Raw genomic sequence first — 27,021 nt, 5'->3', positions numbered from 1 at the left:
ACTCCATAATATTCCCAATCCTTTCCTTCTTATCCCTTGTAGTGTTAAAGTCCCCACCTAAGCATCACCACCCCTCCCCAAATTTTCTTTTCAAAACCAGTAATTCAGACCACAACTTTCTCTTCAAGTCTAAGGAACAAGAAGAATAGACATTAACGAAATAGCATACCTGTCCCTTATAGCTTGCACACAGACCCAAATAACCTTCTATTTTGAAACTGAATAAAGGGAGAATAACATCCTTCTTCCACATAGTGAGAATCCCACCTGAAGCCCCATTGGAGTCTTTAGCCGTCCATTGCACTGTTTCGTTGCCCCATAAACTTGCTACAAACATATCATTTACATTCATTGTTTTTGTCTCCTGAATGAATACCATATCAGCTTGTCCTTGATTAATCATTTGTCTTAAACGCCTTCGTTTCATTGAAATTCCACACCCACGGATATTAAAAGACATAATATTCATAATGCCCCAGATTTCTTCGCCTTCCTCTCCTTCATGCCTTCTAAATCTCTTGATTCCATGTCCCTGATTGCTTTCTTAAACAATTCATCGTTACCTCCCCCAGCTATCCCGAGTTCTGATAGATCATACCATACCTTGTTCGTTGTATCCCTATCTGCCTCTCTCCTCTGCTTTCCTTGTGAAGAACTTGTTCCCAATTGAGTATTTCTACAAAGAGTAGAACCTGTTGAAGATTGAAATTGAGCTCCCGATGATTGTAATATACCCCCTGATGGAGAAGGCAATTCCATGCTCTCCCCTTTTCCAGAAACCCTAGCAACATTTCTTTTAGGTTTTTGCCTATTCAGCACCGTGAAATACGAATTTGCAATTATGAAATCACTAGATTTTGCTTCATCTCCTTTGTTTGCTACCGCCACTGAGCCATTGTTGTGGATATGATTTTGTGTCACTCTCCTTCCCTGGGCCACCGCTTCATCAAAAGAACCCGACCAACAGTGGGCCTTACATGCCTTGGACTGATGGGCTTTCTTCACTTTATTTTTACTCTTGGCCAAATAGTCTACATCCATATCTGAAAGCGCTTTTTTGTCCACCCCACACCTAGTAACAATATCCCACTCACCTATTTTGACTTCTCCAATATTTTCTTTAGTTAAACCTGCCAGCACATTGTTCTCATTGTTTACCTTGGGAACATTAAAGTCTATGTCTTGTTCCTTCTTTTCTGAAGTCTGCAATATCTTTCCCGTCGCTCTATTCTGCACCATAGCCTCCATGCTACTCCTTGCAATAAATGTTTCCTTAGCCTCCACACGTTTCCCATGTGCCGCCTCTGTGTGACCAGGTTGAGACTCTTGGACAAAAGACTCACTCCAAAACTCATCGGAGGGGTTCTCCTCCCAATCACTGCACTCCCCATCTAAAGTTTCCTTAGATTCGACAACCTTATCCCTCTTGTCGTTATTGGAGATCACCGAAATTCTCATTGGCCAGTGAACATCTTCAACCACCTTAATCACAAAAATATCATCATTTATAGAGATGTTGTACGTTTCATTCAGGACCAAACAATATGTAGTTCTAACTTGGATTCTAGCAACATCCAGGTTTTTGAGATTAGTTGTTTGTTCATCTACGCAAACAAAATTTCCAATCGGTTTTGACATAAAATTGAATATTTTTGGGTTCCATGCATGGCAAGGTAGTCCATACACTCTCATCCAAGTTAACCTTTCATTATCAACATCCTGAGGACGCCATGGCCTGATTTCTTGAAACCACTTATTGATCCAGTCTGGAACCTCCTTGATTAGAGCTGCTAATTCCCCCTCATCTCTTTCCTCTAGTAGACAAAGATTTGCTCCCATCGGAGTATCCTTGACACCAAAATAATCTTCCATATTAAAGTTGTCCTGCAAGTTGTATGTCACACCTGGGTTCTCCATGATGCCACAAAAGCTTTACGAAACCTTTCCAAATCTTCATCTTCCCTGTTGTATTCTAGGTGATCAAAAGGTATTTTCTTGGCGTGTTCCAAAGCGTCAACCTTAAAGTGCTCCTTACGATGATATGTTTAGTTACTTCTCACTGCCTGTGCGTAAGACAACGTCGGATGACCATATGCACGTTGATTCCTGCCCCCCTTCGTATCCACCATCATTGCATGGCCTTCATGTTCTTTACCTTTGGTCGTTTCACAACCAGAATCCCGTTGAAAGCATGGCGAATTCGCATGAATTTTCTTTGTTCCTATTATAATGTTATCCAACTTGATGGCCATCATTTTAGCGTCCACGACCCTGAAAAATCTCACAAATCCAAATCTTTTTCCTCTCTTATCTCTTTTTGGTGGGATAATGACTTCATCAATCTCCCCGCTTTCCTTGAATATCGCATACATTTCCTTTGCCCCGAAATCATCCAGAATTTCAATGATGAAGAAGGTTCTTGAGTTGATCTCCCCTACCTCCTCGCTCCTCCTACCTCTTCTGTCATTCCACAACTGGTTACCAATCTTCTGCTTCCTCTTATTGATGACTTGTTTCCATTCTGCTGCTTCTGGCCTTCGATTCTTGAACATGGTTGACATAAAACTTGTTGTGTTTTGGGTTTTGAGTTCTAAAAGGTGGATTTTGTTTTTTAGAGAAAAGTCAGACCTTCTCTCTCATTGTTTGTTGATGGATAAAAATCCTCTTCACTTGAAAGTTTCCCATACACTTTTCTGGTTGAATATATGATAAAATATGATCATATATTTTCTGGTTGAATATATGATAAAAACGTTTTTGCTTACATTCAAAACACCTAAATAAAGTTTTCTAATTTCGTCACAGTTTTTGCTTACATTCAAAATCCGAGGAAAATATGTTTACGATCAGAAGCTTTGGCGCTCCTCTCCGTTTCTACTCCCCTATGCATGGCGGACCTCTCAACGGTGGCACAAGATGGTCGGAGGAAAAAAAAGGGCATTTCAGAACCTGGCTCCGAAATGAGATTTGTATCCTATAGGGAGGGATTCGTTTGGAGGTAAGTCTTCTGAGATAACTTTGGTGTATTTTTTTGAGTTCCCAAGTAGGACAAAGGCTATCGACATTTTCCAGCTCTTTGGTTGTCATGGGGACATTGTAGAAGTTTCTATTTCACCAAAAAAAAATAAGGTTGGGAAGAGGGTTGGTTTTTCCAGATTCAGGGAGGTAGGGGATGCTAGCTTTTTAGCAGTCAAATTGGATAACATTTTAATAGATGGTTTCAAGATTCACACGAATCTTCCTAGATTTGTGAGGGACATTTTTCCGATGAAGGGAAAGGTGGAGGATTTTCGAAGGAAGGATGACGTAGAAGTTAGGAAGACATTTTTTCTCTTTTGCACTATAAGAGGAAGGGGAAAGCTCTCCTTAAACGAGTTCCTGCTTTTTCACAATCTACTCTACCTATTCCTTCTTCTATGGTTTTTTCATCGACCCCTACGGCGAACGACAATATCTCTATGTATCATGGAGAACATTCAAAATTTTATGATATTTGCATGAATAATGTTAGACAATGGAATTTTATTGATAATAGTATTAGTGGTAAACTTTGGGAAGTTATAGAAGCTCTTGGAGTGTTAGGGGCGGAAGGGAAAAACAACTATCTGAACAAAATTGATGAACGAGAAAAAGAAGTATGTGAGAATAGGAAGGATTTGAAGGAGTCCAATAATGCGTCTCAATAATTATCGGGTCCTTGAACATTATAGGGGGTGGTGGTATCTTGAAGAGGAGGAGAATTAGCTCTATAATTTAAAAAGGTAATGCCGACATTTTTGTTATCCAAGAAACGAAAATTGCTAGATGAAAGACTTTATCGCTAAAAGTTTGTGGAATATCGATGGTATTGGTTTCTCTTTCTCTGATTCGGTAGGCTTTTTAAGAGGGACTATTATTTTTTGGAAGGAAGAATTTGTTTTCGTCCAGACTACTTTCAAAAGGAAGGGTTTCTTGGGGATAAAGGGGGTATGGAAAAAATATCTACTATATCGCTAATATTTACTCGTCATGCGATTTTAACAAGAAAAAGTTGATGTGGAGAGCTTTATTGGAACTTAAAGAGAAATTTGTGGATGGGAAATGGTTCTTTTGTGGAGACTTTAATACTACCAAAAACAATAGGAAAAGAAGGGGTGGTCTATGTCAGTTTACAGGGGGGAGAACAACGCCTTCGCGGAGTTCATAGAAAAGAGTAAACTTGTTGATGTAACCTAGAAAGGTAAAAGCTTTACTTGGTACAGTGGCGATGGTAAATCAATGAGTAGATTAGATTGCTTCCTCCTTTTGGACACGATCATGGAGAAGTGCGGTGTGGTTGGCCAATTCATTGAACGACTGGATATTTCGGACCATTGTCCTGTTTGGTTGGTTAAAGACAAAGATGATTGGGGGCCTAAACCTTTTACGTTCAACAATGAGTGGTTTTCTTTCAAGTCTTTTATTCCTTTTGTTGAATATGAATGGAAGAAGATTGTAGTGGAAGAAAGGTGTGATTTTGTTCTGAAGGAGAAGTTTAGGCTTCTCAAAGAGAGGCTTAAATGGTGGAACACAGAGGTTTTTGGAAGGATAGAATTGTGGGTAAAGGACGAGGTGAGGTATGTGAGTGAAGGGGACGAGTTTCTTGAGGACGATTCTGTAGGAGAGAGGAACTCTATTGTGTTTAATAGGAAAAAGGCTTCAAGTTGTTTTTAGTTAAACCTAAGGCTTAAGGAGAATATGATTATCCAAAAGTCTAGATTGAAATGTCTTAGCGACGGAGATTCTAACACCAGTTTTTTTCATAAGGTCGTGAAAGAGATGAGAAGATATAATCATATCGGTTATATTAATTCAAGGGGTGTCTTGGGGGATTCGTTTTCAGACATTAAGGAGGAAGTTCAGTCACATTTCTCTCTTAAATTTGGTGACTTGGATCGGATTAGACCCTCTCTAGATGGTATTTCTTTCAATAAGATCAAAGAGACAACCACTTTCTTGAATCTCCTTTCGGAGAAGACGATATTAAAGAAGCTATTTGGGGTTGTGGGGGTTCTAAAAGTCCGGGTCCAGATGGCTATTCGTTTTTTCTTCATTAGGAAATCTTGGTTCTTTCTTAACGAATATTTTATTCGCTTCTTCAATGTTTTTCATTCCGCTGGTGTTATCTCTAAGGCGGTCATCTCATCTTTCTTGAATTTTGTGCCTAAATCGCCTAATCTGCTAGGATTGGACGACTATAGACCGATTTGCTTAATTGGCTGAATTTATAAAGCTATCTCCAAGCTTTTGGCGAGTAGACTCAAAAGTGTCTTAAAATCGATTATTTCTCTGTGCCAAAGTGCTTTTGTTCCGGAAAGACAACTTCTTGATGGAGTCATGGTAGTTAACGAAGTGGTCGATTATGCGAATAAGGAGGGTAGGAGTTATTTTCTTTTCAAGGTGGATTTCGAAAAAGCTTACAATAAAGTGAATTGGAATTTCCTTAGTTCAATGTTGAAGAAAATGGAATTCGGGGCTTTATGGATGAAATGGATAGATTTATTGATTTTTCAAAGTAAGATATCGATTCTTGTGAATGAGAGTCCGACTAAGGAGCTCAAAGTTGAGAGAGGTTTGAGGTAAGGTGATCTGCTTTCGCTGTTTCTTTTCACTTTAGTGGCGGAAGGGCTTACAGGCTTGGTGACTAAGGCTATTTATATTGGAGAATTCGAAGGTTTCCTTTTTAATGGTAAGTGCAAAGTAGACATTCTTCAATTCACGGATGATACTTTGTTGATAGGGGAGGGAATTCGGAAACAAGTTTGGGCTATCAAGACGGTCTTGAAAGCTTTTGAAATGGTCTCGGGTTTTGGTATCAATTATCACAAAAGTAAACTTATTGGCATCAATGTGAGTAGTAATCTTTTGGAAGCCGCTTCATCTCTTTTATCTTGTACAGTGGAAGGAAAGGTGTTCTTTTTTCTTGGCATATCGGTCGGGTCTAATCCAAGGGGGATTTCGTCGTGGACTCCGCTTTTGGAGAAATTAAGGAAACGCCTTTCGGGTTGGAAGAATAGATTTCTCAACTTAGGATGGAGGATCACGCTTTTAAAATCTGTCTTGTGCTCTCTTTCCTTCTTCACTATGTCTTTTTATATATTATCGACGACGATCGTTAAAGAGATTACTAAGATTAAAAATAGTTTCTTATGGGGAGGTTTGAAGGAGAAAAGGAAGATCCATTAGGTGGGGTGGAACGACTTTTGTCTTCCGTATGAAAAGGGAGGTCTCGGTTTGAAGAGAATCGACGATTTCAACGTCGCTCTTCTCAACAAATGGAGATGGAGTTTTCTTTAAGGGTCGGAGTCTATCTGGTTCAATTTATTACTAGCCCGGTATGGTGATATTTGCTTGTAGGTCCTTAACGGAGAAGTTCTTAACATCGTTCCATCTTTCTCTTCTTCTTGGTGGAAGGACATTCTTTCTCTAGGGAAAAATTCACATCATGACGTTATGATTAATAGCTGCACTTTCAATATTGATAGAGGTTTTACAACTTCTTTTTGGCACTCTGTGTGTATTTCGGATTTGCCTTTAAAAGATTGTTTCCCTTCTCTCTATTATGTTTCGAAATTGGAGCGCATTTTGGTGGCCGGAATGGGGGTTGGAGGGAGGATGTTTGGTGTTGGGGGTACTTTGGCATTGTTTTTGTTCCCGTGTTGAGGATGCGCTGCAAACAGTTCTAGCAACAGATTTTTGCAGCCCCACGGGCAGTGACACTGTCAAATGGAAGATAGAAAACAATGGTTTCTTGCAGGTTTTCGTTCGCCATACGATCCTTTCAACAAGTTTGACTGTGCCTTAAATCTTATATGGAAAATGGATATACCGTTCAAAATCAAAGCGTTCGGGTGGAGGCTTCTCATTAACAGAATCGCGACTAAGGATCTCTTTAGAATTAGAGGTATTATTTTCCCTAATGATTCTCTTTCTTGTGTTTTTTATAGGGTTGTTCTGGAATCGGTAGGTCACTCTTTTTTAAGTGCTCTATTGTCAAGTTGATTTGGAAGGAAATAGCGGAGTGGATTGGTATGTCGGATGTAAAGGTTGAGGACCCTAAAGGGAGTTTCATGTATTGGTATAATTCTTGCAAGCACATGAAAATGAAGGAGGGTAAACTTAGTTGCATTTGGTTAGCTTCAACTTGGAACATATGGCTTCTTAGGAATGACATCCTTTTTCGGAAAGATCCTTGAAATATTCTAAATACGCTTTGGAATGTTAAGTCTTTGATTTGGAGGTGATCTTTCTTAGGGGATATTACTCACTCCAATTGTAACTTTTACGAGTTTAGCAAAGATCTGTTGTTACTCCTTTCATAAGGATCAATTAATTTATAATTTCATTTTTTTTTGGTCAAATTTAACTCGTCTCTTGTGTATCAAATTTCAAGAACCCTTAGTTCTCTGATTAATATATCTTAAAAAAAAACATTCAAAATCCGAGGAATTGCTTATACTTTCTTTCTTACATACTTCAATATTTTTATTTAAAGAATCATATTTGTTGATAGAAATTAGGGTAAACAAAACACTAGATAGCTATAGATGTGTTAAGTTATAGCTAGGTGTATCAGCATACTATATGTTTTCTTTGGGGTATAAATAAATAACACAACAAGTATATTAACCAAAGACAGATATGTGAGGAGCACAAGAAGCCACACACCATGATGTTGACATATAGTTTCAAGGCCTTCTCCAATCCAAGTATTTTATCAGCTAGACTTGGTGTCCTGTACACTAGTACTACTAAGTGGAGTGGTAGAAGAACCAATAGCGTCTTTTTAGGGACAGAAGAAAAAAAATGATTCGTGAAGTTGATAATAGTTTGATTTGTTCTATGTATTCCAATTGGAATATTATTATGCTTCTTTATGACTTACAACACATGTAAAAAGAAAGCAAACTTTTGAGGTATGCATATTTTCTTTTTATAGAAGTCATAGATAAAAAAAATGAAAAATATATTAAATAATGAGATAATGTTATTATTATATGAAAAATAAACAATTAATCTAACTAAATAGCTTCAATAATGCATAATTACATAATCAATAAGAAGATATAATCCAAAAATAATTCAAATACTCCCACTCTTTTTTAGTATAACTATATATATATATATATATATATATATATATATATATATATATATATATATATATATATATATATATATATATATATATATAAAATTAAAATTCAGTTTTATAAAATCAATAAAATATTAATATAATTTTTTATATATTTAAATATTTATTATTCTCTCTTTTTTCTATTGTATAAATTTTCTTTCGTATTCATTTAGACTCTGTATGGTAAGGCATAATTTTGAGTTTAAGTCTTATAGCTTATGCTTATAAGTTTATATGACAATTTAGACCCGTTTTGTAACAGTCTTTTCATCTCTAGTTTATAGCTTACTAGTTTATAGCTTATTTTTTAGACGTTATTTCAAATAGCGTTTTAGCTTATAGCTTATAGCTTATCATTTTTTCTTCATTTTTTATCCTTATTATTTTTACATAAACTCATTTTTATCCTTTATAATTTATTTTAATTTTAAATTAAATAATTATATATTAAATATCTTTTATGTCACTTTACATTTATAAGTTAGTTGAACCGTTAATTTTACCAAACACTTCAATTAGCTTACCAGTTATCAGTCTCAACCATCAGCCATAAGCTATAAGCTATCAGTCATCAGTTATAAGCTATCTGCTAGCTTATCAGCTAACCGCTATTTACCAAACAGACTACTAAATTTGAATGATTGTATTCCCATGAAATTTCATTTATTTTTTTAAAATAATATAATTACTAAATTTTCTAAAAACATTAAAATTATATATCAAATAATTTTTATAAAAAATTCAAGAATTGAATTTTATATTTTTATTCTCAAATAACTTATTCATGAAAATCATTAATGCATTTTTAAAATAAAATTCCTATTAAATTTTGTCATTTGAGTTAGTTTGTGATTTGAGTACAATTTTTTGCTTTATTTTAATAAAAATCGTGTCGACACTATGAGTTAATTCTTACCCAAAAAAACAGTAAAACATCAATCAATTGGTCACCCTAACATAAATTTGAGTAAAGAATAAAATGAAGACTATAAAACTAGAAAACCTAGGGACTAAAATCTCTTAGAAAAAATCAGAGACTAACTTGTAATATTTGAAGGCAAAAAGTTGATTTAAGGAAAAATAGTAATTAGACAAGAAAACTTTATTAAAGCTACAAAGGTTTAATCACATGATTAAGCTAAAGGTATGGTGGATTTGTTTTTCTTTGAATAGACTACATTTTTAGCTAAATATTGTCAAAATCAATATTCAATTGTGGCCATAACCGAAAAAAGTTTAAAAGATTATGGATTTCCTTGTCTTATTTTCTTTACAAAAGTGCTACTTATTACTAAAAAAGATACTTGTTTTTATCATGCAAGACTCATGAATGTGTGCACAAATTTATGTTAGTAGTGTTATTTAGTTTTCTCAACTCATATTCTTTAGTTTTTTATTCAAATTAACTAATTCTTACAAAAACTAGTCTTTATAAGTTTACTATATGTTTTATCTATGTGATATTTGAAATTTTTTAATGTAACTCTCGTTTTTAAAATAAACAAATATTTTTTTTAAATAATCAAAATTTTCAATTTTAATTCTAAACTAACCGATCTTTCTTCTAATTTTTAATATAACTACGTTTCAAACATTAAAAAAGAATTAAAGAGTAGGCGATAATTAAATTGGCATCTTTAATTTTTTTTTATAAATTTTTTAGTTACCGGTGAATCTTTCTGCAGATTTGATATTATCTATGGATCTACTTATGAATTTACTTGTAGATAACAAACTAAAAAATCCGTAAATTCACAAATAAATTTATAGGTAAAGTCAAATCAACAGAAAATTTATCAATAGCTATAAAAAATTAAAAAATATATAGGAAATCAATTCAATAAATATCTTCTTTTTAATTTTTATTTATTCGAAATATGGTTATATTAGAAATTATGGGAAAAGATGGTTAGTTTAGTATTGAAATTTGATTATTTAAAAAAAAAGTCATTTTTAAAAATTATTTTACTTCTTACTTTTACCTAAATGTGCAACATGGATTTTACCAAAAACATATATGCATAGTGCCTATATTCATTTTATATGCTTAGTAAGCAACTTACTATATATGCATCACACTCCCACATGGCTAGCGAATAACATTTTGTGGTTTAGGATTCACACCAAAAGATAAGTCAAATATTCTGAAACCTTTGGAGTCAAAAAGATAATAATCTAAATGTCAGCATGTTTAATCAATCTTTAGTTGTTTAATTTGTTTGTAGGTAAATACTCCGTCCTTCATTTGATATTAGAATAGCGTGACATCATATTCTTTTTGGTGCAATGTTTTCTTATAGGCAAATAAGATGGACTCAATAGGAGGACCAGGGTCCTCAATCCAAATTAAAAAGAATAGCAAACAAACAAAGAGAAAAACACTTATAGAGGACAACACAACTCTGCGGCTTATAACACATTCCTTGCTAGCTAAATTAATGACAACAAAAACTATTCTCAAGTCACAAATTTAATCATTCCAAATAATTTGAAAATTTTCAAAATCTTCCATGAAAAAAAAAACACTATTTCTACTAAACTAAATAGTCCAACAGACAGCTAAACTAAAAAAAACAAATTTAGATCAATATGAAACTTGTTAAAAGATAAGATTTGGACCTGAGACTCAAAAAGAGAGAAGGAAATGATCATACTTAATCTTGCAAATCCACTTCGAGCCATCCGCTCACATCTTTCCAAACCTGCAAACTAACAGTACAATCAAAAAACAAGTGGGTCACATCCTCCTCGCCATTAAAACAAAGCGAACAAGCTGCATTTTTGAAATCGGCCACAACTCCTTTTTTAATCAATTCACTCCTAGTTGGTAATTATTTAGAATAAAGCTCCAACCTAAAATAAGATATTTTCTAGGGGATTTAGTCTTCCAAACAATAGAACAATGTCGAGTCTTCTCTTTATCTAATACATGCCTTAAGCTAGACAAAGAATTGAGCCACACATAACTGTCTCAAATGGAGAAAACGCCACTATTACGTACCAAATAAATCTGTCCACGACACCAATATCAGGCCGAAACAAAAGTACAGAATTCAACAACGTAGATAGTTGTGCCATCTCCTCAATCAACAAGTCAGAATTGCTCAAACCAAAATTTCAATTCCATCTTTCGTCGCTCTAAGAACCCGATTCATACACGTGGAAAAACGGTTTTTTTCTTACTTTTGAACCGTGGCTGGACTGCCAGTGAAGATCCATTTTAGTCCTTTACAAAAAAGGGAGAGTCTAAATTTGTCCCTGAGAAAAAAATCTCTATTTAATCCCTTACAAAATTTAATTGATTCATGCTAGTCCCTATTTTAATATTGTGTTTCAAACGATTGTTTCTATTTTTAAATCGTGACTGGACTCGTGTTTTACTACTGTTGATTTGAAATTATTTGTGAAGGTATTGTAGATAAATCATCGCGATACCATATTAATGTTTTTTGTGTTGGGTTTATTATCAGGCTTATGGGTGAGTAACTACGATTTTTCTTGTTATGTATTCTTGTGTATTATGTGTTGTTATTGTTTTAGTTGTTAATGATCTTTTTAGGAAGTTTAGTTTTACTACTAGGATAATTTAAGCTAATTTCTTACTTTTGTAAACAATACTGGGGAGAAAATAATACACATGATATGTTGGAAGAAAATTGGTTTATATACTATATTCCTTAGATTTTGATGAAAACAGAGTATTCAATGAACAATTAGGTATACTAGATAACGCAGTTTCTGGTGGAAATTCATATTTTGAAGACCATGTGCAAAGATATTTAACTTCTAACATGTACTCAATAGGGACTAACATAGCTCAGTCAAATTTTGTAAGGGATTAAATATGGATTTTTTCTTATGGACTAATTTGTACTCTCTTTTTTGTGACAAAAGTGAGTCTTCATTAGCAGTCAAGTCACGGTTCAAAAATAAGAAAAAAACCAGTTTGAAAAAAATATTAGTGAGGGATTAACATGACTCGATTAAATTTTATAAGAGACTAACATGACATGTAAATAAATTACAGTACGGATTTACTACTATTTTTTTTAAAATTTTATTATTATTTTTTGGATAATTCATATTTTTTTTTAGTGATGTATAAAGTAAAAGCAAATCAAACCTTTTTTTCCCTATAAAAGGATGTTAAGTAAAGACAGTCAGTACACAACTAGCTCACATATTATTCTCAATAGTCTAAAATATTTGAGCTATATCCAAAAACTTTTCTAGTTGCAATATTGCAAGATGGAGAAGATGAATCCAGAAGATGATGATATGAAATGGGTTCATGATTCTTCTGTTGATCATAAGGGAAGAGTTCCACTTCGAGCTTCAACTGGTTCTTGGAAAGCTGCTTTTTTCATTATTGGTAAGAAATATTTGTTTTCAATCTAATTATGCTCCTAAATCTTGTCTTTCTATAAAGTGCATAAAACTCCTTTTCCTCAAACTTTCACCTATTAATTAGTATTCGTCTACCACTTTTGAAGTACTCCAATCATGCATCTACTTTTATCAAATTTCATTTAGCTTTTAGCATAAGTTCAAATTTTCAATTAATTAGCAAAAACCCTATTCTTGATTCCTAGTTTATTATTTTTCATTAACACTTAAGAAGTGTGTTGAACTTGAATGAGTATTTAGCCTCTTTTTACAAACCAACTTCATTGTTATTTTGAAGCACATTTTATTAACCATTAAAACCTAAAGAGGAAGTTAATATTCTTCATCTCCATTCTAATAATAAGTTCATCTTACAATTCAGTTTTAGAAGATTAAGTTAAATTCAACCTACATTTTTAAAATGTCTGAGTTTAGTATAACTATCCGATTTTTATTATCAGACCACTCATCTTTTATATTTACGCACCAAACCAATAATATTGGACGTAGATTAATAATCAGACCACTCATCTTTTATATTTACGCACCAAACCAATAATATTGGACGTAGATTAATAAGTGAAGGCAACCCTCTCTAAAATTCACAATAATAATCCAAGTGATGATTTGATAACTTTACTTTATGATTGAATAAAAAGATTGAAAAGTTTATGAGATATGTACCTCATTTGGAAAGTTATAATCTGATAGTACAAGACTAGATTGTGGATAGGACCACTATGCGCACATTAATCGGTTTGTATTGGTTTAAGTAGTTTAAGATAATCATCTACTTTATATATCTTCAGGTGCTCATTTTCATTTTTAGAGTTGAATTCCCACAACCACTAATATTGCGGAATGATAAAACCATACAAACCACACAAAGAAAACTAATCTTAAAGCATCATTTTCCTTTTCAAGATGCTTCTTGCTTTAAACCAATTATTACAAATCAATCAGGTTTTCCTTGCAAATTTTAGGATGTCAATCAGATGGAGTTGGTGCGAGGAGATGCATCCTCATACCATGCCCTCAAGTTTATTCTCCATTTTCATCTCAAATTTACGTCGTTGGAAAATTCTATCTCATATCTATTCATGCGAACTCCATGGATTCTCATTTTCATTGTTTTCGTGTTCCCTGGAGATCTATAAACATTAACCAAATATATTCATATTTTTTAACCAAATTTAAAATTTGAAATTAAAAAATTAAGAATTAACTATCTAAAATAAATATATTGTTTTATATATATATATATATATATATATATATATAAACATTATAAAATAAATTATATAAAATAATAAATAATATTATATAAAAATTTAAAATTATTAATTAATTAAAAAATTTATTATAGTTTATTTGAGATGAAAATATGTTCTCCATCCTCATTCTTAAATGGGTCAATCTCCGCAAATATCTTAACTAATATATACAAATTGACATTCATATACATATAAAAAAAAAAGCACTGATAAAACATGTTAAAATATCTCTTTCAATAGTATTAAATCTTATAAGAAAAATTTTAAATTCGACACTTTTTTTTCCGCACAAATATTTACTTCAGTAAAAATTCGTCATTAGATGAGTAGTAAACTTAAGATAAAAAAATAATTATCATCCTTTTGTGTTATATTTTATTTTTTTAATAAAATAATTTTACTTTAATTGTGCTGCTCTATATTCCTAGTCATTTTTTTAGTATATACTAGATCAGATACTGCAAAATAACATATTATTATGCTTTGTTTTATGATAATCCATCTACCACAAAATTTATTAATCATGTTCATTGAATATAATTAAGCAAATTGATTCATGACCCACATCTTCCACTAGTTTATAAAATTCCTCATGCATTATACTAGTGACAAATCATCTTCAAACTGCGATGACTGCAATCAATATTGCAATATTTGTATCGATTAAAATGGCAAAAATCTTTATGACTACAAGATTGCAATATCTATACCGATTGAAATGACGAAAGTTTGATTGTGTTCTTTATTTAAATCCTTTGTTACATTATTATTTTACTTGAATTTGCTACAATAATTAACTATAATAGAATGATTAATCTCTTAATACTTGTTTTCAGCAATTGAGTTTAGTGAGAGATTAAGCTATTTTGGAATAGCAACAAGCTTAGTCCTTTACCTCACAAAGGTTATGCATCAAGACCTAAAAACAGCAGCAAGGAATGTTAACTATTGGACAGGTGTCACAACTCTAATGCCATTGTTTGGTGGATTCATAGCTGATGCATATTTGGGTCGTTACTCCACTGTGTTTGCATCATCCATTGCTTATCTTATGGTAATTAACCTCAATTATTATGTCATTAAAACTTAATTAGGACTTCATAGACCCCAGGAGTTAGTCTAGTGGTAAAGGCTTCGTTCTTGAGACTGTGCTCCTCTCAAGATTTCGGATTCGAATCTGCTGGATGCAAACAACTCCTGTATTAGGTCAAGTCCATATAAAAGTTTGCTACTAAAATAATAACTTTAACAAATTCTTGATCACAGGGTTTGGTACTACTTACACTATCATGGTTCTTACCAAGCTTAAAGCCATGTGATCACACTATGACATGCAATGAACCAAGAAAAATTCATGAAGTGGTTTTCTTTGTGGCTATATACTCAATATCTATAGGAACTGGAGGACATAAGCCCTCTTTGGAGAGCTTTGGAGCTGATCAATTTGATGAGGATCATGTTGAAGAAAGGAAGCAAAAAATGTCATTTTTCAATTGGTGGAATTGTGCTTTGTGTAGTGGACTTATTCTAGGAGTGACCTTGATTGTTTATATACAAGATAATTTAAATTGGGGTGCTGCTGATATTATTTTTACTGGAGTTATGGCGATTTCACTTGTTGTATTTGTTGTTGGAAGGCCTTTTTATAGGTATAGGATACCTTGTGGGAGTCCTTTGACTCCAATGTTGCAAGTTCTTGTTGCTGCTATCTCTAAGAGGAAGCTTCCATATCCTTCTAGTACTGATCAATTGTATGAGGTTGCTAAGTCTCCTGGCAACAAAAAGAAGTTTCTTTGTCACACTAAAAAACTCAGGTATGTGTCTTGCCTCTTTCGATCATACATTGATATTTGTCAGACACCAAACACACAATTGAACAAAATGGTCGGTACTACAAAATTTTGTACTATGTATCACTCACATTTTATATTATTGAAGCGTGTTTGATCTATGTAGCACTGATACTTTATATTGTGTTTGTGTTTGATGATCAACCTTCATAATATAGTTGAAAATTTTGTCCTTGTTGTAATCCTTCTCTAATCGCCTTATTATGGGATTTCACTTGCCTTTCTTGTAGTCTCCCACACCTTCATTGAGTTAAGTTTTTCTAACGGGCCATCTATCTTTTATGCTTATGCTCTTAATGTCTAATCATGTGCGTACGAGTGTGGGTTATGAGTCTTACATCAACCAATAACTAATTTGATAAAATGTTTATAACTAGGGAAAATCTTGATCTTATAAGCCGTTTTATAGGGATAAGTTAAGTCTAACTCACAATTCTAAAATGGTATTAAGGGGTGTATTGGAAATTCTGTCTTTTTTGTGGTCCGCCTTAGTCGCGTAATTGTGGAATTTGAGTTGCTTTCATTGTAGTTTCCAACAACTTCATTGAGTTGAGTCACATTACATAGAGATAGATATGACATGTGTTGTGTTTATAAGTGGGGGACAATCTCCATCTTACAAATCGATTTTGTGGATATGAGTTAGGTTGAACCCTACAAATATTAAGAAATATATAGTTTAGAAGACACTTTTCCTCAATATCTCAAAACTTATAATTCATGATTTGACTATTTGTTTTCAGATTTCTTGACAAGGCAGCTATAATTGAAAACGATGGAAACTTAGTTGAAAAACAAAGTCCATGGAAGCTAGTAAATGTAACAACAGTTGAAGAAATGAAACTTCTAATAAACATGATTCCAATTTGGATATTCACTATCCCATTTGGAGTAAGTGTGGCACAAACATCAACATTCTTCATCAAACAAAGTGCAACAATGAACAGAAAAATAGGCAAAACCTTTGAACTTCCACCAGCTTCAATTTTCACAGTTGCAGCCTTAGGAATGATAATTTCAGTAGCCATCTATGACAAAATCCTAGTACCTATGCTAAGAAAAATAAACCAAAATGAGAGAGGAATCAACATCCTTCAAAGAATTGGTTTTGGAATGTTATTCACTATTATTACAATGATAGTAGCAGCTATAGTTGAGCAGAAAAGATTAGAAGCTATTAAAAAGGAATCACTTATGAGTGTTTTTTGGCTGGTTCCACAGTTTCTAATAATTGGTTTTGGTGATGGATTTACACTTGTGGGATTACAAGAATATTTCTATGACCAGGTTCCTGATTCAATGAGAAGCTTAGGAATAGCTTTTTATTTAAGTGTGATTGGAGCAGCAAATTTCATTAGTAGTATGTTGATAACTTTGGTTGATCACATGACAATGAAGAATGGGAAGAGTTGGATTGGTAAGGATTTGAATAGTAGTAGATTGGACAAATTTTATTGGCTATTGGCAGGTATGACTACTGTGAATTTGTTCTTGTTTGTGTTCTTTGCTAGAAGATATTCATACAAAAATGTGCAAAAGGTTGCGGTTGTGGTTGATAGTTATGAAGGGAAAAGTGATTATGGAAGGGGAGAAAATGAGGTTTGAGTTTGTTCTTGAGGTGCATTAAACAAAATAGGCAAATGTTTGAGTATAGTAATTTTATCAAGTGTCTATTTAGATTGGAAATTTGTATTTATGTTGTATACAAGTCTATGTTATAGTTTTGTTGGAAAAGAAGAAAGTTATATTGAGATTTTGTGATGAATTGATGAGGAGAGAATATTTGAGAGAAGAAGAATTTCTATATTTTGACTTACATATTTACTCCTCTTCCATTTTATAAGTTTTAAAAGAGAGTTCTAAGAGCGTCCACATCTAAAAGAGAGCTCTAAGAGCATAAATATCGTCTACAAGAGTAACGTTTCTACGGAACTTTTAAAACCATTTGTTATAAACTATCGATAATTGAGGCAAAATACCGTTCGTATACTAAAGCACGTTCTTTAATTCAACAACGTTTCTACAAATGTCGGCTATGATTTTATATATTTATTTAAGTGGGAATAAATATGAAAGCTGAATATAAAATTATAGATGAGATTTTTGAGAGATTTTGTGGGATTCATTTTAGAATTTTTAATGAGTTAGATGGATATTTGAAAAATGTAATTGAGTTGTTAAAATAATTTAAAAGTATGATATAATATAAAAAAAAAAAAATGGGATCCATTTAAAGAATCCAAATGAATATGATGGATGTGGATGCTCTAAATGAATCAATAGATTAATCCAGAAATTTTAATTGATAAAGAGTTCTACACACCTATTTCTACTACACACACTTAGTAAAGTTAGAAATATGTCTCTACCAATCTACTTACATTTCTCTAGAATTATGTTCGGAGTATATCACTTTATTAGTTAATTTGGCCTAACTCTTTACTAATCTAATGGATCAAATTAAATTTATAATCAAACACCTTCTTGTTGGAAAATGTTTGTGTAATTTCTCTCCTTTGTGAATTCTAAATTAGCACTAAGCGAAAGCAAAAATTGAGAGAATATAGTAGAAAAATCTCTGAATTTTTACATCGAAAATCCTCTATATGTTAAAGAGAAAAAAACTAGACCTACACCAGAAAAATATCTACTTAATAAAAAAGTAGGATTACAAGCTCTCTTGATACACGTGAATATCTCTCAATCTCACTTGACAAGGATGATGTACAAAATCTCTCAACATTCATCAAACATTGATGGAAACAAGACTCTAGGCTAGAACTTTATTTCTCACCATCACTCTTGAATTTTCTTACTTTAATGAAATAATGAAACTCTTCAACCTTCTTAATTTGTATAGATTTTGTCATTATATCAGACTAATTGAGATTTGTATGGATTTTTGTCAACTTCAATAGTTGACAATACACACCTTCAATGGTTTATTGCCAAGAAACAACTCCCTATAAAAATTAATTAGATATCCTAATGTAGACTTTCTTGAATCTACACAACTTTTCATATATGCATCTATATAAACGATGAGCATTACATATCTATTACGAAAACACAAGCACTTTCTAGCAGTTTCTTTCATATACCTCAATATCATGGGTTCGATAGAAATTTACTAGTAACTCCAACAACATATGCAATTTTTGGTCTAGCGCAGACCATTGTGTACATAAGACTACTGACAACAAAAAAAGAAGGAACCTTTCTCATTTCTTCTTTTACTTGGTCATTGTTTGGACATAATTTCTTGCTAAGTTTTAAAAGACAAGGTAGTATAACATACACATGTTTGGAATTATGCATATTGAACAATATCTAATGATTTGCATTCTAAGAATTTACTTCATTACACCCAAATCTTTCATAGCAAAAGATTTTCTTAAAACTTTATTGAATTCATTTAACTTTTATTTTTATTTTTTGCAACAATAAGCATATCACCCATATACAACCAAAGTATAATTGACTCGCCATTATCATAATCTTCACAAACACACAATGATTATTGTCATTTTTTGAACTTGTGTTGAGTCATGAAGAGATCCAACTTATTATACCATTTTTCTTGGAGCTTGTTTAAGACCATAAAGACAGTTTCTTCAGAAGAACATGCAAGGTGTTCTTTTCCTAATTTAACGAGACCTTCTAATTGCTCCATATACATTTATTCATCTAGGTCTACAAATAAAAACATTGTTTTCACATCAAGTTTCTCTATCTCTAAGTTTAGTTTTTCAACTTTACCAAGGATAATGATTTAATTTGCATTCTAAGAATTTACTTCACTACGTTCTAAGTTTAGTTTTTCAACTTCTTCATCGGTACAAATATTTCTTCAAAATCTATGCCTTTCTTTTAATGGTGTACCTTCATGAAAATTTGTGCTTTTTACTTAAGGCTCGGGTTGTTCTCTTTGAACTTGATTTCTTTGAAGGATTTAATTTTATGAACATGATTAAGTTTTTGTTTGAATGTTTTAGATCTTTTTTCCTCATGCACTTATTGTAATGTCTCACAAATAGTCTCATCTCTTTGTCTTTTTAGGAATCATCACTCAAGTCATGTTCACAGTCCTCTACCTTGGCTTTTAAAACTTAATGCCTTCAAGGAGATTTTTTTCTTCTCATGTTTATCCTTATCTTTACGCTTTGCAATACTTTCACTCGCCTCAAATCTCTTTAACTCATGCTCATGTTAAGTGAGCTTCCCAGAGAGACTTAACATATCTAAAGTTTTTATATCATGTGATTCTTTAATAGTATTTACTTTAGACTGTCATACTTTACACATAGATCTCAAAATTTTGTTAGCACAATCCTTATTAATGTGGTTTTTCTTAAATTCTCTAGTTGTTTGATAATATGTGAAAACCTCATATGCATGGAGGCCACAGTTTCACCGGGTTCCATACGAAAGACGGTTGTTTTCTTCTGTCAAAGTGTTGATCTTAGATTTCTTGATGTCATCATTTCTTTCATGGAGAACCTGAAGAGTGTCCCGCATTCGCTTAATTGTCTTACAATGTGATATTGAGAAATACACATTCTCAATCAGAGAAAAGATGAGAATATTTGTCGCTTTCAAATCATAAGACGCCTTCCTAATCTTGATTTCATTTCATTCATTTGGTGGTTTCTTGACGGATTTGACATCAATGATCTTTTAAGGAATAAATGGTCCTTCTTCTATGGATACTCATAATTGTAACTGCAAACATAAGGTACATGCTCATGCAATCCTTCAAATATGTATAATTTTCACCAATGAAAATGGGGAGTTCTATTATACGACCCCTTGGATCAATTTACATCATATTCAATAAATTTTGAAGTTGTTAAATCATATCAAAGGAACCAGGTCTTGATGCTAATTGATGGTTTAAATATAGGGTTAATTGTCTAGAAGGGAGTAATAGACAACAAAATTCATTCTTATATTTTTCAAAAATGAGAGAAACACACAAAAGCTTTTACACAATTCGAAGGTTAATTGTAAAAACACACACACACCAATGATATGGATTACATGAGAACAATATGATAATTGATCTTTAAGAGGTAAAATAAATAATTTGATAGAATTAATGATTAATCAATATTAAGCAATCTTTAATCATAATTTTAACAATATAATCAGTAATAAGATTGTTTGAAAAACCCAATCTAGTTAGACCTAAGCTTACATAATTAATCCCTATGAAAACTAGTGTAATACCTGTGTGTTCGCACGGGTACCCGTTGTTTTCGCACATTTGAATTGGGAAAAATAAAAGGTATTAGTAAAAGATTAAATTTGAGTTAAAATAGAAAAAGTTATAAAATTACTAATATTAAAAAAATTGAATATTGAAAATAAAAAGTAATTAAGAAAATAAGGTTTATATTAGTATGCAATAAAAATTGGAAAGATCAATTATTTAGCTTAAATTAGTACTGTTTTACCAACAGTAGAACAAAATGTGACATGCATGAAGAATAGACAACAGAATATCGATTGTCTAATACAATAAACTTATTCACATTTACTTTCAACATACTAACATCGCTTTCTGTTAATATTGAATATTTTAATTAATAACTTCATGTTCCCGTTAATATACAATATTTTGATCAGTAACTTAATGTTTTTGTTAATATTCAATATTTTGATCAGTAACTTCATGTTTTCATTAATATTCAATATTTTGATCTGTAACTTCATGTTCCCGTTATTATTCAATATTTTGATCAGTAATTAGATGTTCTCGTTAATATTAATATTTTGATCAGTAACTTCATGTTCCTGTTATTAGTAAATTCATGTTTCCGTTGTTATTCAATATTTTCATCAGTAACTCAATGTTCCTGTTAATATTCAATATTTTGAACTGTAACTTCATGTTCCCTTTTATTATTCAATATTTTGATCAGTAATTTCATGTTCCCGTTGTTGCACCCCAATTTTTGACCACTGAGATCCCACCATAGTCTAAACATTAGGATCATCATTGTTATCATAATCATCATGCATTTATCATTCATTAACCCAAAAATACAAACAAATTGTTGTTTGTTGCTTGTGTCCCAAGACAGGAGATTGATCCAGAAGAAATTGAGCAAACTAGGGTTTTGAGGCTCACAAAGAAATTCAACATTCTTGTATGATTCAAGGGACTCTCTAATCAATACCAAGGTCCAAGGATGGGTCAATGCAAGATCAATCACCTTCAAGATCATCAGAAGCTCAAATTAGGGTTTTTGACATAATTTCACTAGAGGGTTGACTTTTAATCATGAGATGGTTCCAAGAATCAAAATATGATTCAAGGGCATCCAAATCAACATTATATTCCATCCATATCATTCATTTTAAGAGGAGTGCTTGATTCATTTGGAAATCACAAAGCTGCAGTTCATTTGGAAAAAGTCAACTGTGCAAGTCAACCTTTGACTTTTGAGAAAAATAGTCAACTATGGACTTTTAAGGATCCAAATAATCATCATATGAATATTGAAGACATTTGATCAAATAAAATTCAAATAATTCATCAAGAATCAAAAAGTCAACAAAAAGTCAAATTAGGGTTTTTAAGTGTATTTTGACCTAATTCATGGATATCCAAATTTTGCTTACACACTCAAAAATCTCCCAACGTGAAAGTTGTAGATCTTGGAAAAACAAACAACTTATCACATTGGAACTTTTTGCAAAAAATGATTATTTTGAGAGATATGGAATTAAGAAGATCATTTTCAAAAGACTTATAGTGTGTTTGGATGAGGTAATTGAAAATTTTAAAGGAATTTATAATTCAAAGCAATTTAAATGATTCAATTGAAATCCATTCATTTTAAATTATTTTGTTTGGATGGAGTATTAAGGTAATTCATTGTTAGATTTTTTGGGTCATTTTTTATAAAATATAATTTTTTTGGACCAAATTAAAAAATTGAAAAGTAGGGACCAAATTGCAATTTTTAAAAATTTGAAGGACCAAATTGTAAAATTTAAAAATTATTAAGGACCAATTTGTAATTTTTTAAATATTTTTGAGGTCAATTTTATAATTTTGAAAAATATGAGGACCAATTTGTAAATTTTGAAGAAATAATAATAAAAAATACATTCTATGGAACATGAGAGGAATTTCAAATTCTTTGGTTTTTGGTGTCATTTCAAAATGATTAAATTTAACTTAGATGAAATACTCTATAAATTTCTATCATTTTAACAATTCTTCATTTTTGTATCCAAACAATGGATTTTGGTCAAATCATTTTAAATTCCCTCAAAACATTACTTTCCCTCATTAAAATGCTTCGTCCAAACACACTCTTAGAGTGTGTTTGGATGAAGCATTTTAATGAGGTAATGTAATGTTTTGAGGGAATTTAAAATGATTTGCACAAAATTTATTGTTTGGATACAAAAATGAAGAATTGTTAAAATGATGGACTTTTATGGAGTATTTTATCTAAGTTAAATTTAATCATTTTGAAATGACACCAAAAACTAAATAATTTGAAATTCCTCTCATACTTCATAGAATGTATTTGTTACTATTTTTTCTTCAAATTTTGCAAATTGGTCCTCATATTTTTCAAAATTATAAAATTGACCCCAAAAATTTTCAAAAAATTGCAACTTGGTCCTTAATAATTTTGAAATTTTACAATTTGGTTCTCCAAATTTTTAAAAATTGCAAATTGGTCCTTACTTTTCAATTTTTTAATTTGGTCCAAAAATTTTAATTTTATAAAAAAATCCAAAAATCTATCAATGAATTATCTTAATACTTCATCCAAACAAAACATTTTTAAAATGAATGGATTTCAATTGAATAATTTGAATTGCTTTGAATTTTAAATTCCTTTAAAATTTTCAATTATCTCATCCAAACACACTCTTAGAGAAATTTTCAAGTGTTTTACTTGGATTTTTTCTTAACTTTATGGCCATTTTTCTCAATGATCCAAAAAGAGTTTGAGGAAACTTTCAACAAGTGAATTGAAGTATGTAGCAAGGGCTTTCCAAAGAGCTAAGTAGCATGAAAATCTATGGCTCCATTCATGAGATATGATTTTGTGAAGAAGGCACAATGAACACTTGAATTCAAGAATGAAGATGAAGAAGTTATGAAGCAAAATCATTTTTAAATGAAAGGTTCGTTTCTTGCAGCTCCTATAACTTGTTCAAGACACAAAATTCAGAAGATTGCACTTGCTTTTGAGCTATGGACCAAGTGGTTCGAGTCTTAACCAATGCATAATGCCATTTCAAGCATCGAGCCATGACTTCCATTTTGGAAAAGTGACTTTAATCACAAAGTCCACTCTCCTTGAGCTTCCAACTTGTTTCTTCTGCACCAAAAGTAATTCAAATCCCACAAGCAAGCCTCTAAGATCATATCAAAGTCCTTGCAAGCATGCTTAAAGTTTGTACCATCCATTGAAACCATAACTTTCTTATTTCTTCACAAACAAGCAAGATAGTACAAGATCAAATGTGAGCTCCAAACTTCTGAGTTTCTTCCCTCCACAAACCCTAAATCTTGCCTATAAATAGAGAGTATCATTCCCTTGATCAATTACACCAGAATTCTCCAATTGACCTATGAACTTGAAATTCTCTCTTTCTTATCTTTGCATTTTAAGAGTCATTTTTAGTGCCACAAGTTATGGGTGTCAAACAAGAGTTTGAACAACTTCTAAATATCGTTTAGAAGCTGTCCATACCTTCCTTAACCTACCAAAAGGCCTATAACCAAAAATCACCATTTTTACCCCATTTTCAAAGCTTTTAAGCTCATCACTAGCCAAAACTCAAACCAAACACTTACCTACCAAATTAACCATTCAAATAGATTCTATTTATTATTTGGAATCTATCCATAACATCTAAACACGTACCAAAGGCCTTGAACCAGAAATCACATTTCAAAAACTCCATTAAAGCACCTTTTGAACCGAAGTTGTCAAAACCAAATTCAATCGTGCGTTTTCAGGCCTTTTGTGTTAGATAGCTTCCATATCACATATAGAAGCTATCCAAACACCTGTTTTAATTCTGTAACACCTGGGAATAGGTGTTCCATCCATAACTTTTTCTTGTTGTAGGTGAAATCGTGTTTGAAGTTGTAGGGGTTATCAAAGCATTGTGAGCATTCTAAAAGCTTCCTTGAAGGTCCCTGAAGGTGTCCAGGTAGTTGCTACATTTCCAGAATCACTCCAAGTAGGAGTTTGATCTCCATTTTCAGAGGTACAATTCTTGATTTCGTGCATACATGTTTTAGCATCATTTTAATCAGTTCTTGTTTCCATTCTGCTTAGAATCATGTAGGGATTAATAGCCCTAAGGTTTTAGGGCTTGATTGATTAATTCCAGAGTTTAATTTTGAAAATCAATTTTAGGGTTCATACACATTTCTGGAAAATTGTTAAGTTTGGTTGTGTTTAAAGGAATGTTATTAGCATGGTTAGATTCGTGGTTAAATTCTGAGCATGTTAGTGTCTTAAATTTTTGAAATTGGTGCACATTTGAGAAAGTTGGAAAATCCAGCCATGGTGTTTTGTTGTTGTTCACGCGAAGAAGATGAAGCTGCTGGAAAATTAGAATTCCATTTAGCGCACGGTTTTAAAATATAATGTTTTAGAGTGTGAAGTCTTAAGACTACATCGTTACAATTCAATTGGAAAAAGCGTGTGCTATATGAGTGACCCTCAGGTCTGGGGTTCGAATCCCCCTCTCCCCAGACTTTTTTGCTATTTTATTTTTTTGTGTTTTCACAACTTATTACATGTTGTATTAAATTGGATGCACTCCTTTGACACCACACGCGTGCAATTTAGTTGGTCATGGTTTTGTGCACTGAATGCTAAGGTCCTGAGTTCAAGCCTTGGTAACCACAAAGTATTTATTTTTATCACTAGTTTATTTCACTTTTTTATTAAACTTTGAAAAATCATTTAAAATAGAAAAATAGGTCTTTTTAACCCCTTCTTTTTTTGTGTGTTTTATTTACTTTATGTACTTTAGTTCCATGTTAAAAAATCCCAAAAATATTTATTTTATCATCATTTTAAAATTAATCAAAAAACATGTCTTTTATGTTTAAAATCAATTAAAAATTGTTTTGTTTTTGATTATTTCTTTAATTGAACTTTGTGTATTTTCGTTTAGGGTTAGAATAGGATGTCTTTGACTTTTTTCATGTACCCTTAGACCATTTCTCTTAAAGAAAATGGTATTCAACAATTAAAATTAATTAGGTTTAGGTGTTAATGTTTAACCCTAATTTAAAAAAAAAAACTTAGGTTTAAAATCCTAACCAAAAAATTTGCAACATGTTGATCTTTGCTTATCCATGTCTATTTTTACATACTTGTTGATTTCTTTTAGTTCATGCTTTGTACTTAATTATCATTTAATTATCATCTCTTATATGTTTTGTTTATCTAACCCCATGTTCATGCATCATACTAATCATTCATCATTCATACATGAGTTTGAATCCAAGGTTTTAGATACATCCATCTCTCTTACTTATTGATTATCATACTCACTTGTCTGTTCTTGTGCCACATGATATCACACACACACTTGAGGTGTTTATTGTTAATTGCTTGAGTTTGTTGTTTTGTCCAAAAGGATGAGAATGTTATTGACTAAATTGTCAAAGGTACTCAAACTCTTTTCTAATCTCTTTTACTTTTGTGTTAAGTATTTTTAAAGCTTTTCACTTGTTTATGGTTTTGTATTGTTAAAGCTTGACCAAACTCTTTGTTTTTAAACCTTGGTACTAAGAGTAGAATTATTCCCGGTGAAACTATTCTTAGGTTAAAGCTAGGTCTTTTTGTTTTAAAACCTTGGCGTTAAGAGAAGAATTATTCTCGGTGAAACTTCTCCTAACCCATTGACCTTGTATTTTAAAGTTTGGTCTTTTTTATTTGTTTTAAAATTTGTTAAGTATTTTAAAGCTTAACCTTTTAAAGCATATTAGGTATTTTAAAGCCTAATCTCTTTTTAACTTGTTAAGTATTTTAAAACTTAACCCTCTTTTAAAAACTTGTGAGTATTTTAAAGCTCACACCCAAAAAGATTTTGGCCACTTTGGCCCCCTTTTCCTTTTTTTTAAAGAGGAACTATAGAAGCTCTTACTTCCCTATTGCACTTAAGGGGTATGTAGGCCTAAGATGCGATATCTAATCGAGCTCACTTTCAAAAACTTCTCTTCCCATCCCCACCCTCTATTTCAAACAAGTTTTTCACATAGGTTTTTTTCACAAAAAAAAAGGTATTTATAAACAAAAGACAATAACATAAAAACAAAGAGGTTCCCATGGAGTACCATATGGATATGATG

General features: G+C 32.0%; 2 protein-coding genes across 2 annotated transcripts; both read left to right on the top strand.

Annotated features, from left to right (window-relative positions):
- The first annotated feature begins 5,355 nt into the window (after positions 1-5,355).
- Positions 5,356-7,214, top strand: LOC131614125 (uncharacterized). Its single transcript, XM_058885752.1, has 4 exons — positions 5,356-5,590; positions 5,636-5,928; positions 6,376-6,657; positions 6,966-7,214. The coding sequence occupies exons 1-4, from the start codon at positions 5,356-5,358 to the stop codon at positions 7,212-7,214; spliced, it is 1,059 nt and encodes a 352-aa protein (XP_058741735.1).
- A 5,096-nt stretch (positions 7,215-12,310) lies between these two features.
- On the top strand, positions 12,311-17,482 carry LOC131609302 (protein NRT1/ PTR FAMILY 5.6-like). The gene is made up of 4 exons (XM_058880993.1): positions 12,311-12,527; positions 14,652-14,869; positions 15,082-15,629; positions 16,409-17,482. Exons 1-4 carry the CDS (start codon positions 12,404-12,406, stop codon positions 17,268-17,270), a joined length of 1,752 nt encoding a protein of 583 aa, XP_058736976.1. The 5' UTR covers positions 12,311-12,403; the 3' UTR covers positions 17,271-17,482.
- The last annotated feature ends 9,539 nt before the right edge of the window (positions 17,483-27,021 follow it).

The sequence above is a fragment of the Vicia villosa genome, linkage group LG6, assembly GCF_029867415.1.
Source record: "Vicia villosa cultivar HV-30 ecotype Madison, WI linkage group LG6, Vvil1.0, whole genome shotgun sequence".
In the NCBI taxonomy this organism is placed as follows: Eukaryota; Viridiplantae; Streptophyta; class Magnoliopsida; order Fabales; family Fabaceae; genus Vicia; species Vicia villosa.
This window is presented reverse-complemented; position numbering and strand designations above follow the sequence as displayed.

Coding starts and splice junctions, on each gene's coding strand:
- LOC131614125 (XM_058885752.1), top strand. CDS start 5,356: ATGGTAGTTAACGAAGTGGTCGATTATGCGAATAAGGAGGGTAGGAGT. Junction 5,929..6,375: donor CTTGTACAGTGGAAGGAAAG/GTGTTCTTTTTT, acceptor ATTTGCTTGTAG/GTCCTTAACGGAGAAGTTCT. Junction 6,658..6,965: donor TTGGTGTTGGGGGTACTTTG/GCATTGTTTTTG, acceptor TGTTTTTTATAG/GGTTGTTCTGGAATCGGTAG.
- LOC131609302 (XM_058880993.1), top strand. CDS start 12,404: ATGGAGAAGATGAATCCAGAAGATGATGATATGAAATGGGTTCATGAT. Junction 14,870..15,081: donor CATCCATTGCTTATCTTATG/GTAATTAACCTC, acceptor TCTTGATCACAG/GGTTTGGTACTACTTACACT. Junction 15,630..16,408: donor TGTCACACTAAAAAACTCAG/GTATGTGTCTTG, acceptor ATTTGTTTTCAG/ATTTCTTGACAAGGCAGCTA.